The sequence below is a fragment of the Lepidochelys kempii genome, chromosome 4 (genome assembly GCF_965140265.1).
Source record: "Lepidochelys kempii isolate rLepKem1 chromosome 4, rLepKem1.hap2, whole genome shotgun sequence".
NCBI classification, from domain to species: domain Eukaryota; kingdom Metazoa; phylum Chordata; order Testudines; family Cheloniidae; genus Lepidochelys; species Lepidochelys kempii.
In genome coordinates this window covers 57,338,203-57,351,653 of record NC_133259.1, presented here as the reverse complement: position 1 = coordinate 57,351,653, position 13,451 = coordinate 57,338,203, and the positions used below count along the sequence as shown (strand labels likewise).

Here is a 13,451-nt window from a genome sequence, read left to right as displayed (position 1 = left end):
CCCACAGTCTCTAAAGATTTCCCACACGCTCAACATATGAATAACCCTATTGAAGCTAGGTGATTCTTTTCAGGATTGCAGCCTCAGTCCAGGCTGGGGAAAAGGAAGAGAGAGAAGGGAGCTGTGGATGAGGATCTGAAAGAAAAACAGCTGAGAGGAGGGGGAAATGAGCAGCACTCGCGAGCCAGGTTTCACACCTCTCCTGACTCACACTGCATTTGCACACTGCACCCCTTCCCTCTGCTCATCGGGACACTGCAGCGGCCTGCTTTCCACAGGTGCGGGCACCTTCCGGTCCCGTGGGAGCAGTGCAGCTTCACCTCTGGAAATCAGGTCAATCACCACTGCGGGGGCCGTGGGAGCCTCACACGCGTCTGGGCGCTGGGTGACCAATAAACTAACACTGACAATGAGTCCCCCAGGAGGGAGCTTCCCCGGCCGCTAATCCCGGGCCGGGGCGGGGAGCCGGGTTAGGTGGCTGCTGCGCAGCAGCTTCGCGGCCCAGCGACCGCCTCCCCCTGCAGCCAGAGCTCCTGGCCGGGCGGCGGGCCGCTGCGCGCGCCGCTCACCTGCGCACACCTGGGCTCACCTGGGCGTGCGCGGCCCCCGGCCCCCGTGCCCCGCTCTGCGCCCCGCCCGCCTGCCAGTTCCTAGCCGCGCAGGCGCACGGCTCCTCTCCCGGGACTCAGCGCTGTCATGGCGGCAGAGAGCGGCCGCGTTTGCAGCCGAGGCAGGAAGAGATGGGGCTGAGGGAGACCGCGGGGTGAGGCAGCGGCGGCTGAAACTTTCGGCTCCTTCCCGCTCCAGGAGCGGCGGGTGCTTCTGCGCCAGGGGGGCTAGCGGCCCAAGGGCTCGCGCGAGTGGGGGGTACCAGAGCAGCCCGCTCTCCCCGCCCCTCAGCCGGGCATTAAAGCGAGCCTCTGCTCCCCCCCCCGCCGCCGCCACCCCCCCCGGCGGCGCACGAGACGCGAGGAGGAGGAGAATTAGGTGAGCCTGAACTTCCTTCCTGAGCGGTTTGTCGCGGCACCTGTGCGTGCACGGGCGGGCGAAGGGGCAGCGGGCTCTGCACGCTCAGCGGCGGCGGAGGTCCGAGCCCGGGAGCGGGGGGCACGGCGGGAATAGAGCCGAGCACGGGGCGCGCCCCCTTGACTCCCCTTTAGAAACCCAGCGCTGTCTGTGGGGCAGATTCCACGGGGCGGGAGAGAGGCAATTTGCTCCCCGGCTGCTACCGTCCCTGTTTTGTGGGGGCGGGGAGGAGGTGGGCCACTGGTAACTTGGAGGGTCGTCTGCCTGGCAGGGGCTTTCAAACGACTGGACGTGTTGCCTTTCAGGGCTTTACGTACCTGCCTCGGGGCAGTGAGGCAGCTGACCCAACCCTGCTGTTGAGGAAAAAGCGAAGATTGGGCGAGGGCTCTCCACACCCGCTGTATTTAGGGTTTTTCGCAAGTTGGACCTGAAGAGAGAGTGAGCAAGAGACCTTTTTCCCTGCCACTGAAATCACTCCTCATTGGCTGTGGCGGCTGTGCCTCTGGCATCTCAGCTAGTGGTAACTTGAACTTAGCTAGCTATGGCTAGTGAAGACAAACAGGTTCTTCAGCCAACAGGTGATGGAGGAGGAGGAGGAGGAGGAGGGAAAGGAGGAGGTTCTGCTGAAGTGGGGAGTACGCTGCAGCCCTTGAACCCAGGAGTCCCTATCCGAGGCATCAGGATGAAATTTGCAGTGCTGACGGGACTGGTTGAAGTTGGCGAAGTATCCAACAGGGACATTGTAGAAACTGTATTTAACTTGGTAAGCAGATCATCTTTCTAACGCTCTTTCTGGAGGTGGAAGGGAAAGTAACAAAATACCCAGGCAGGAGAAGCAAGTAAAAACTCTGGGCACACTTGCATTATTTCTTTTTCTGACTCTCTTCTTTTCACTTATTTACATTCTTATGAAATACTTACTAACAGATTCTGTCTAGATTCTCTTTTTGCTGTTTTCAGCTTTTGCAGATGTTAAAGGGAACATGTCTATGCATTATAAATTATGCTTTTAAAAAATTCTACACAGGTGTCAACTCATTTTCCTTGAGGGAAGCTGTAGCTTTTCCCAGTAGTAATAGAGAAACACATTAAAGTGTAATGTAGTATACATTGTTGTTCAACATGTTTGTTTTTAATTGAAAAAGACAATATGGCAAACCGTGTTAAGTCTTTTAAAAAACTTTTCCATGAAGGTGTAATGTTTATGGGCTTGCCTCTAAAGGCTGTTTCTGGATAATCCTTTTTCTTTCCATTTATGTATGAAATTTTCATATTCTAAGGTGGTGGGGAAGTTATTTCATTTAAATATAGGTGTCAGTCACATTTACTTTGATTATTAGCAAAAGTTGTTGTTCAAGTGGCCTTTTAATTAACAAAGTAACCAGATGTATGCCATATTGAATCTGCAGCTCAAAATAGTAGTAGCTTGAATAAATAAAACTTCCTAAATAAATTTTTTTAAACCTTTTTTTTAAACAAGTTTACAAATTCTTGCCATGCAAACATTAGAGAGAAAACAATTAGGAAAACATTGAGTTTTTGTTTAGCAAACCAATATAGTAAAACAGTAATATTAATCACCAGATCTCTCTGTTACAGGGTGTTACCATCTTAGAGTGAGCATCTTTACACTTCCATGATGTGGTTTTAGCATAGACGTTTTTAATAGTTCATAACAAGCAATACTGAAAACTGAATGTATTTCTTGTTCTGAGTAATCAACGGCATAATATTGTAATGAACTCTCAATACTATGTTACGCAAACAGTTGGACCAGTTTTGCCCAAATGTTTAACTCGTACTATATAGGGTGCCCAAGTGTTGGGTGTGCGTGTAACTGTTTGTTTTTCTTATTACGTTTTTACAATGGAGCCCTACTTTTGCTTGTGGCCTCTAGGAAGTGCTAGAATATGGATAATGAACATATTGGTGGTAGTCTTAGTTTTTGGTGCTTGCTTTAGATAGATGTCTGAGACTGAATGAGGCTTCTGTTCTGACAAACCAGAAAGTGGGAGCACATGCAACAAGTGTAAAACTTGTAGCAAGAAAAGGTCACTGTTACTGCAGAAAGTATGTTAGGTGTTAATTACTATCTGTATTTCAGTTATTTTATTAGCAATATGCATTTGCCTGTTCTTCAGAGCTAATAATCCTAACATCTACATTTGTTAGGTCTGTTTAATGGCTTTTGACAGTATCTTAATTTGATTAGTCATTCTTTAATGTATAGTTTTCAATAATTTGTGTCTGAGTTTTAAGATTAATAAAATATTTCCTATTGACTTGCTATTTTAGTATTAAAAAGTTACAGGATCAAGGAGAGAGAACAAATGAGCATCAGAATATTTGTGTGATTAATGTACACCTCCTAAACTTCAGAGAGGAGTAGTGGCAGGCCATAATCAGTAAATTTCCATAAATGCCTCAGCCAGGAGAAGCTGAATTCAGTTCTTAAAAGTATACTTTGCAAATGCTTATTCTAAAGTAAACTCAGCTTTAAAGTGCATGGAGGGGAAGGTTCACAGGGAATGGCTAGTGGAATCTTCTTTATTTATGGCTCTAAAGGGCAAATCTTACTGTCCAAATCTGAAGTTCCACCATATTCAGGCACATTGCTTTTCATACTTTGAGGATCCTTAGCCAGAGGTGAGTTGTCAGGGAGTGGCTGGGAGAGTTTGAGCAAAATTGCAGGAATGTAGAAGTTGCTATTCCCTCCTATTGCTATTTAGCTCCATTTGAGTTCCTCAATCCTCCCCTGCCCACTCTGTTACAAGGAAGCATCATTTAAAGGTAGTGGAGAGCCAGTGCCCTTGAACTCGTGGTCCGTACTGCTCACAGAGCTTAGATGGCTTCTGACACTCTTTCATGTGGCTTCCCTGGATCAGAGTGCAGTTCAGGGAAGCTGAGGAGCTAAACCACTGTTAATCCCCACTGAGAAGCTGCACCCAAGCACTACACCCTCTTCCCTTTAACAGCTTCACTTGCCCAAAGCCACAATTTCTTAAGAATGGCCATATTGGGTCAGACCAATGCTCCAGCTAGCCCAGTCTTCTGACAGTGGCTGGTGCCAGGTGCTTCAGAGGGAATGAACAGGCCCATTTATCAAGTGATCCATCCCCTATCATCGAGTCCCAGCTTCTAGTGATCAGAGGTTTAGGGACACCCAGAGTATGGGGTTGTATCCCTGACCATCTTGGCTAATAGCTGTTGCTGCACCTGTTATCCATGAATTTATCTCGTTCTTTTTTGAACCCGGTTCTACTTTTGGCCTTCACAGCATGAGTTCCACAGGATGACTGGTTTCAGAGTAACAGCCGTGTTAGTCTGTATTCGCAAAAAGAAAAGGAGTACTTGTGGCACCTTAGAGACTAACCAATTTATTAGAGCATAAGCTTTCGTGAGCTACAGCTCACTTCATCAGATGCATATCGTGGAAACTGCAGCAGACTTTATATATACACAGAGAATATGAAACAATACCTCCTCCCACCCCACTGTCCTGCTGGTAATAGCTTATCTAAAGTGATCATCAGGTGGCCATTTCCAGCACAAATCCAGGTTTTCTCACCCTCCACCCCCCCACACAAATTCACTCTCCTGCTGGTGATAGCCCATCCAAAGTGACAACTCTTTACACAATGTGCATGACAATCAAGTTGGGCTATTTCCTACACAAATCCAGGTTTTCTCACATCCCCCCCACCCCCATACACACACAAACTCACTCTCCTGCTGGTAATAGCTCATCCAAACTGACCACTCTTCAAGTTAAACCAGAACATCTGGGGGGGGCGGGGGTAGGAAAAAACAAGAGGAAACAGGCTACCTTGCATAATGACTTAGCCACTCCCAGTCTCTATTTAAGCCTAAATTAATAGTATCCAATTTGCAAATGAATTCCAATTCAGCAGTTTCTCGCTGGAGTCTGGATTTGAAGTTTTTTTGTTTTAAGATAGCGACCTTCATGTCTGTGATTGCGTGACCAGAGAGATTGAAGTGTTCTCCGACTGGTTTATGAATGTTATAATTCTTGACATCTGATTTGTGTCCATTTATTCTTTTACGTAGAGACTGTCCAGTTTGACCAATGTACATGGCAGAGGGGCATTGCTGGCACATGATGGCATATATCACATTGGTGGATGTGCAGGTGAACGAGCCTCTGATAGTGTGGCTGATGTTATTAGGCCCTGTGATGGTGTCCCCTGAATAGATATGTGGGCACAGTTGGCAACGGGCTTTGTTGCAAGGATAAGTTCCTGGGTTAGTGGTTCTGTTGTGTGGTATGTGGTTGTTGGTGAGTATTTGCTTCAGGTTGCGGGGCTGTCTGTAGGCAAGGACTGGCCTGTCTCCCAAGACTTGTGAGAGTGTTGGGTCATCCTTTAGGATAGGTTGTAGATCCTTAATAATGCGTTGGAGGGGTTTTAGTTGGGGGCTGAAGGTGACGGCTAGTGGCGTTCTGTTATTTTCTTCGTTAGGCCTGTCCTGTAGTAGGTAACTTCTGGGAACTCTTCTGGCTCTATCAATCTGTTTCTTTACTTCTGCAGGTGGGTATTGTAGTTGTAAGAAAGCTTGACAGAGATCTTGTAGGTGCATTTTGTGAAGTAGTACTTCCTTTATGTCTGTTTTAAACCTGCTGCCTATTAATTTCATTGGGTGACCCCTGGTTCTTGTGTTATATGAAGAGGTAAATAACACTTCCCTATTTGCTTTCTCTACACCATTCATGATTTTATAGATCTTTATCACATCCTTCTCTATCATCTCTCTTCCAGCCAAGCGGTCCTGGTTTTTTAATCTCTCCTGATATTGAAGTTGTTCCATACCCCTAATAATTTTCATTGCCCTTCTGTGTTTTTTCCAATTCTAATATCTTTCTTGAGACAGGGCAACCAGAACTGTATGAAATATTCAAGGTATGGACATACCATGGATTTATATAGTGGCATTGATATTTTCCGTCTTATCCCTTTCCTAATGGTTCCTAACATTCTGTTAGCTTTTTCTGACTGCTGCGGCACGTTGCGTGGATGTTTTCAGAGACCTATCCACAATGACTCAAAGATCTCTCTTGAGTGGTAACCACTAATTTAGACTGCATCATTTCATATGTATAGTTGGGATTATGTTTTTCAACGTGCATTATTTTGCATTTATCAGCATTGAATGTCATCTGCCATTTTGTTGCCCAGTCACCAGTTTTGAGAGACCCCTTTGTAACTCTTAGTTACATCAAAAGCAGACTGCAATCTTGAGTAATTTTGTACCCTCTGCAAACTCTGCTATCTCACTGTTTACCCTTTTTTCCAGATCATTTATGAATATGTTGAACAGCATTGGTACCACTACAAATCCTTGGGGGACTGTGCTGTTTACCACTGTCCACTGTAAAAATGGACTGTCTATCATACTGTCAGGGTTGGAAGGGACCTCAGGAGGTCATCTAGTCCAACCCCCTGAGGTCATCGAATCCAACCCCCTGCTCAAAGCAGGACTAATCCCCAGTTTTTGCCCCAGATCCCTAAATGGCCCCCCTCAAGGATTGAACTCACAACCCTGGGTTCAGCAGGCCAATGCTCAAACCGCTGAGCTATTCCTACCGTTTGTCTCCTGTCTTGTAACCAGTTACTGATCTATGACTGCCTACTTTGCTTAAGAGCCTTGGGCGAGGAACCATGTCAAAGGCTTTCTGAATGTCCAAATACACTATATCCACTGGATCCCTCTTGTCCACATGTTTGTTGACCCCCCTTAAAGAATTCTAATAGATTGGTGAGGCATGATTTCCCTTTACAAAAGCCATGTGGATTGTTCCCCCAACATATCGTGTTCATCTGTGTGTATGATGATTCTATTCTTTACTGTAGTTTCAACCTATTTGCCTGGTAGCGAAGTTAGATTTACTGGCCTGTAATTGCCAGGATCACCTCTAAAGATTTTTTAAAATGTCAATGTCACATTAGCTATCTTCCAGTCATCTGGTACAGAGGCTGATTTAAGTGTTAGGTTACATACCACAGATAGCAGTTCAGCAATTTCGTATTTGAAGTCCTTCAGAACTCTTGGTTGAACACTCTCCGGTTCTGATGACTTATTACTGTTTAATTTATCACTTTGTTCCAAAACCACCTCCATTGATTACTCAAACTGGGACAGTTCCTCAGATTTGTTGCCTGAAAAGAATGGCTGTGGGAATCTCCCTCACATCCTCTGTAGTGTAGACTGATGCAAAGAATTCATTTAGCTGCTTCTTAATGGCCTTGTCTTCCCTGAGTGCTCCTTTAGTATCTCAATTGTCCACTGGCCCCACTAATTGTTTGGCAGACTTCCTGCATAGATGTACTTAAAATTTTTTTGCTGTTAGTTTTTGTGTCTTTTGCTAGTCGCTCTTCAAGTTCTTGTTTTGGCCTGCCATATTATACTTAACTTGCCAGGGTTTGTTCCATTCTATTTTCCTCAGCAGGAATGGACGTCCATTTTAAAATGATGCCCTTTTCCCCTAACCACCTCTTTTATTCTGTTTAGCCCTGAAAGTGTTTTTTGGTCCTCTTACTGTTTTTTTTTTTTTGTTTTGTTTTGCGTATACATTTAATTTGAGCCTCCATTATGGTGTTTTTAAAAAGTTTCCATGCATCTTGCAGGCATTTCACTCTTGTGACTGTTCCTTTTAATTTTTATTTAACTAGCTTCCTCATTTTTGTGTCGTTCACCTTTTTGAAGTTAAATGCTATTGTGGTGGGTTTCTTTGTTGTCCCTCCTCACAAAGATGTTAAATTTTAATTGTTTTATGGTCACTGTTACTGAGCGATTAATCTATATTTACCTCTTGGACCAGATCCTGTTCACCACTTAGGACTAAATCAAGAATTGCCTCTCCTTTCTGAGTTTCGGGATTAGCTGCTCCAAGAAGCAGTCATTAATGGTGCTAAGAAATTTTATCTCTGCACCCCATCCTGAGGTGGGTATAGTTTAAATCCGCCATTGTTACTGGGTTTTCTGTTTCTGTAGCCTCTCTAATTTCCCAGGCATGTCACTGTCACCATCCTGGTCAGGCGGTTGGTAGTTTATTCTTCTTGGTATACTATTATTATTCAGGCATGGAATTTCTATCTATAGAGAGTTTATGGTACTGTTTGATTCATTTCAGATTTTTACTACATTTGGCTCTATTCTTTCTTTCACATATAGTGCCACGTGCCCATCAGCATGACCGTCTGTCATTCCTATATATTTTGGGATTTACTGTGTTCCACCAAATTCCTGTGATGCCTATCATATCGATATCCTCATTTAATACCCGGCATTCAAATACACCCATCTTAGCAGTTAGACTTCTTGCAATTGTATGAAAGCACTTGAAATTTGTCAGTATTTAGTATCTGTCTTCATGTGATATAACTGAATTGGACTCGTTTGTTTGTTTGACTGTTTCTCTTCAGTTCTTGCTATAATTGAATCCCAAAATTCTTGTTGTCCCAAGGGATTGCCTTAAGGCCATAAAAGAGTGAATGAATGGTCAGGAGAGGATGTTGTAGCTGGTCTAGGCCCAGCCAAGTAGACCTTTTTTTGATAACTCCTGTTCTAGTAGAATAGTATCTCTAAAAAGACATTGTTTAATACTTGGTGTATGTGAAATGGTGGCTAACAGTGACCTACGTGTCACTAAAAAAATGACAGGTTTTTAAAGTGTTTATAGACAAATGCTAGAAGTCTAAATAATAAGATGGGTGAACTAGAGTGCCTCGTATTAAATGAGGATATTGATATAATAGGCACCATAGAAACTTGGTGGAATGAGGATAATCAGTGGGTACAAAATATATTGGAAGGACAGAACAGGTTGTGCTGGTGGGGGAGTGGCACTATATGTGAAAGGAAGCGTAGAATCAAGTGAAGTAAAAATCTTAAATGAACCTAACTGTACCATATAATCTCTAGGGATAGTAATTCCATAATTACTTGAATAATAAGAATATAGCAATAGGGATATATTACTGACCACCTGACCAGGATGGTGATAGTGTCTGTGAAATCCTCAGGGAGATTAGAGAGGCTATTATAATAAAAAATTCAGTAATAACGGTGGTTTTCAACTATCCCCAGATTGACTGGGTACATATGAATGGTATGTAGAGATAAAGTTTCTAGACACCTTAAATGGCTGCTTCTTGGAGCAACTAGTCCTGGAACCCACAAGAGAAGAGGCAAATCTTGATTTAGTCGTAAGTGGAGCACAGGATCAGGTCCAAGCAGTGAATATAGCTGGACTGCTTGGTAATAGTGATCATAATATAATTAAATTTAACATCCCTGTGGTGGGGAAAACACCATAGCAGCCCAACAGTGTAGCATTTAATTTCAGAAAGGGGGGACTACACAAAAATGAGGATGCTTAGTTAAACAGAAATTAAAAGGTACAGTGCAAAAAGTGAAATCCCTGCAAGCTGCATGGAAACTTTAATGACACCGCAATAGAGGCTCAACTTAAATGTATACTCCAAATTAAAAAACATAGCAAGAGAACCAAAAAAGTGCCACTGTTGCTAAACAACAAAGTAAAAGAAGCAGTGAGAGGCAAAAAGGTATCCTTTAAAAAGTAGAAGTTAAATCCTAGTGAGCAAAATAGAAAGGAGCATAAACTCTGGCAAATGAAGTGTAAATAATATAATTAGGAAGGCCAAAAAAGAATTTGAACAACAGCTAGCCAAAGATTCAAAAAGTAATAGCAACATTTTTTTTTTAAGTAGCTCAGAAGCAGGAAGCCTGCTAAACAAACAGTGAGGCCACTGGACGATAGAGATGCTAAAGGAGCATTCAAAGATGTTAAGGCCATTGTGGAGAAACTAAATGAATTCTTTGCATCGGTCTTTATGGCTGAGAATGTGAGGGAGATCACCAAACCTGAGCCATTTTTTTTTAGGTGACAAATCTGAGGAACTGTCCCAGACTGAGGTGTCATTAGAGGAGGTTTTGGAACAAATTGATAAACTAAACAGTAATAAGTCACCAGGACCAGATGGCATTCACCCAAGAGTTCGGAAGGAACTCCAATGTGAAATTGCAGAACTGCTAACTGTATTCTGTAACCTATCATTAAAATCAGCTTCTGACTGGAGGATAGCTAATGTGATGTCAATTTTTAAAAAGGGCTCCAGAGTTGATACTGGCAATTACAGGTCAGTAAGCCTGAAGTCAGTACCAGGCAAACTGGTTGAAACGATAGTAAAGAACAGAATTGTCAGACGCATAGATGAACATAATTTGTTGGGGGAGAGTCAACATAGTTTTTGTAAAGGGAAATCATGCCTCCCCAATCTACTAGATTTCTTTGAGGGGGTCAACAAGCACATGGACAAGGGGAATCCAATGGATATAGTGTACTTAGATTTTCAGAAAGCCTTTGACAAGGTCCCTCACCAAAGGCTCTTAAGCAAAGTAAGCTGTCGTGGGATAAGAGGGAAGGTCCTTTTATGGATTGGTAACTTAAAAAATAGGAAACAAAGGATAGGAATAAATGGTCAGTTTTCAGAAGAGAAAGAGGTAAATAGTGATGTCCCCCAGGAGTGTGTACTGGGCCCAGTGCTATTCAACATATTCATAAATGATCTGGAAAAGTGGTAAACAATGAGGTAGCAAAATTTGCAGATGATACAAAACTACTCAAGATAGTTAAGTCCCAGGCAGACTGCGAAGAGTTACAAAAGGATCTCGCAAAACTGGGTGACTGGGTAACAAAATGGCAGATGAAATTCAATGTTGATAAATGCAAAGTAATGCACACTGGAAAACATAATCCCAACTATACATATAAAATGAAGGGGGTCTAAATTAGCTGTTACCACTCAAAGAGGTATTGGAGTCATTGTGGATAGTGCTCTGAAAACAGTCACTCAGTGTGCAGCGGCAATCAAAAAAGTGAACAGAATGTTGAGAATCATTAAGAAAGGGATAGATAATAAGACAGAAAATATCATATTGCCTGTATATAAATCCATGGTATTTCCGCATCTTGAATATTGTGTGCAGATGTGGTCGCCCCATCTCAACAAAGATGTATTGGAGTTGGAAAATGTTCAGAAAAAGGCAACAAAAATGATTAGGGGTATGGAATAGTTGCCATATGAGGAGAGATTAATAAGACTGGGACTTTTCAGCTTGGAAAAGAGAGATGACAAGGGGAGATATGATAGAGGTCTATAAAGTCCTAACTGGTGTGGAGAAAGTAAATAAGGAAGGGTTATTTATTCCTTCTCATAACACAAAAACTAGCAGTCACCAAATGCAATTAATAGGCAGCAGATTTAAAACAAAAAGAAGTATTTCTTAATACAACGCACAGTCAACCTGTGGAAATCCTTGCCAGAGGATGTTGTGAAGGCCAAGATTATAACAGGGTTCAAAAAAGAACTAGATTAGTTCATGAAGGATAGGTCCATCAATGGCTATTAGCCAGGATGGGCAGGGATGGTGTCCCTAGCCTCTGTTTGCCAGAAGCTGGGAATAGGCTACGGGATGGATCACTTGATGATTACCTGTTCTGTTCATTCCCTCTGGGGCACCTGGCATTGGCCACTTTTGGAAGAGAGGGTATTGGGCTAGATGGACCTTTGGTCTGACCCAGTGTGGCCATTCTTATGTTCTTACACTTACTCTCTTGTGCTGATTGAATTTGAAAAGTGACTTTTAAGAATGTTGTTGTGATGTGCTATGTGTCTCAATTACTTCCAGAGCAAATTTTCTCCTTTTACAAGGTACAAGATGTCTGCCCTCTGTCAGTCCTGCAAATTCAGCTTGGGATCTGAAAGTCCTACTGTGTTCCATAACTAGTAATAGATTCTTCAGGTTAAATTTTAGCCCTCAGTAGGGGGTTGGACATAAGTAAATGAGGACAAATATTTCCCCCCTGAACTGGGCTTCATTCATTTCACTAACTTCTAGCTATATTAGTTCAGCAGCAATGATAGGAATAAAAAACCAAGGGGAACCATATTTCTGTTACCAAAGCAAGCAGACTTTGAACACGCACAGGGAGCAAAGCCGAATAGAAATGTCATTACGTAGTCACTGTTCATAGCAGAACTAAACTCTAAAGAAATGTCTAAACTAGGATGAAATGTGGGTTTTTAAACATGTTCTCAGACTTTTGTGTAGGCTGGGCAATTTGTATTTTACCATGTGCTAGCTGGTTAAGGGAGAACCCTATGAGGTTCATCTGTCCTAGCAAAAATAAGAGAGACTATACATTCCTGATAAGCAAGATTTTTTTTTTTAAAAAAAGAAAGAATAATCATGGTTTTAAATACCACTTTTGAGGCTTTCAGTATACATTATAAAGAAGTATAAAAAATTCACAAGTCCAATTTTTAAATATCCTTTGAAGGTCACTTATAAATAAAATAGAAATCCTGTCAAGTGATATTGCTGGCATAAGTAACAATAGTTCAGTCTAGTTATGCAGGAACTGCAAGTGTGCTGAGAACAAAAATGTTTAATCTTTGCACATTAATGTATTGGAAGAGTCCAATATCTACTGAGTTATACTTCCAGCATGGTTGTCAAAGGAGTTTTTCATCCCTTTACCACCATTGAGGCATGACTACACTCTTAGAAACTTTGAAACAGATCTGTTCAGTTTCAGACAGTGTTTTCTGAGAGCCCAACAGTTCAGCCCATATTGCATATGGTATTACCTGTTTCAGCATGCCTTAACTGCAAATAGTTCAGTGAAGAAAATGCTGATTATCCCAGTGTAACGAAAACTTTATTGTGAATTATGACAATCCTTGGAAATGTCATTCCAGTTCAAATATTAGTCTTTGAAATCATGGAAATCTTTGAAATACAATAGGCTGAACTGAGTTTGTATTGCTTACATAATGTGATAAGGGTCTTTATTCTTTTAAAATAAGGTTGGACAAAATAGGGCTAACGCAAGACGTTTAACACCCCAATATTGAGAGGGTGTAGGCCCCCTTGAAGCAGACTTAGAAAACAAAACACAAAAAACCAAAACCACCTGTACATGCTGTACAAATAGGAGGGGGGAAGAGTAGAGTGGGAGAGAATAGCATGTAGAACACGAGAGAGCTAATTTCCATTGATACTCTTGCAGTCAAAAAGAAAAGTGGACATTTTATAAAAGACAGTTTATCTTCTTACCATATATCACACAGTCACATACAGGTTTTCTGGCAAGAAAACAGCTTCATGTGAAGCACAGTTTGACTACCTACTAGTCAAGAAACTCTCGAAAGAGTAGCAGAAATTATTCTGCACTTGGCAGCATACAAAATGTAAGACTGGCCAGAATGTGAATTTACAATTTTTGTGCTCAATGGAGGCAGAGATTTTTAGGACCTGGAAGACTATGAAGTTTCCAAATTCAGACACACTACTTTTCTACCTAGTGTCCCCAAGTTGCATAA

General features: G+C 42.3%; 1 protein-coding gene across 3 annotated transcripts in view; it reads left to right on the top strand.

The window, feature by feature from the left end:
* The first annotated feature begins 655 nt into the window (after positions 1–655).
* The window catches only part of LRBA (LPS responsive beige-like anchor protein), a 559,255-nt gene continuing 546,459 nt past the window's right edge, over positions 656–13,451 (top strand). For 2 of the 3 annotated variants that reach the window (XM_073341331.1, XM_073341329.1), the window contains exons 1-2: positions 657–987; positions 1,332–1,789. In XM_073341331.1, coding sequence (XP_073197432.1) covers positions 1,568–1,789 — 222 coding nt within the window. In that variant the 5' untranslated portion in view covers positions 657–987; positions 1,332–1,567. Of the gene's footprint in view, positions 988–1,331; positions 1,790–13,451 lie in introns of all 3 variants that reach the window. The other variant, XM_073341330.1, reaches the window with a different exon arrangement.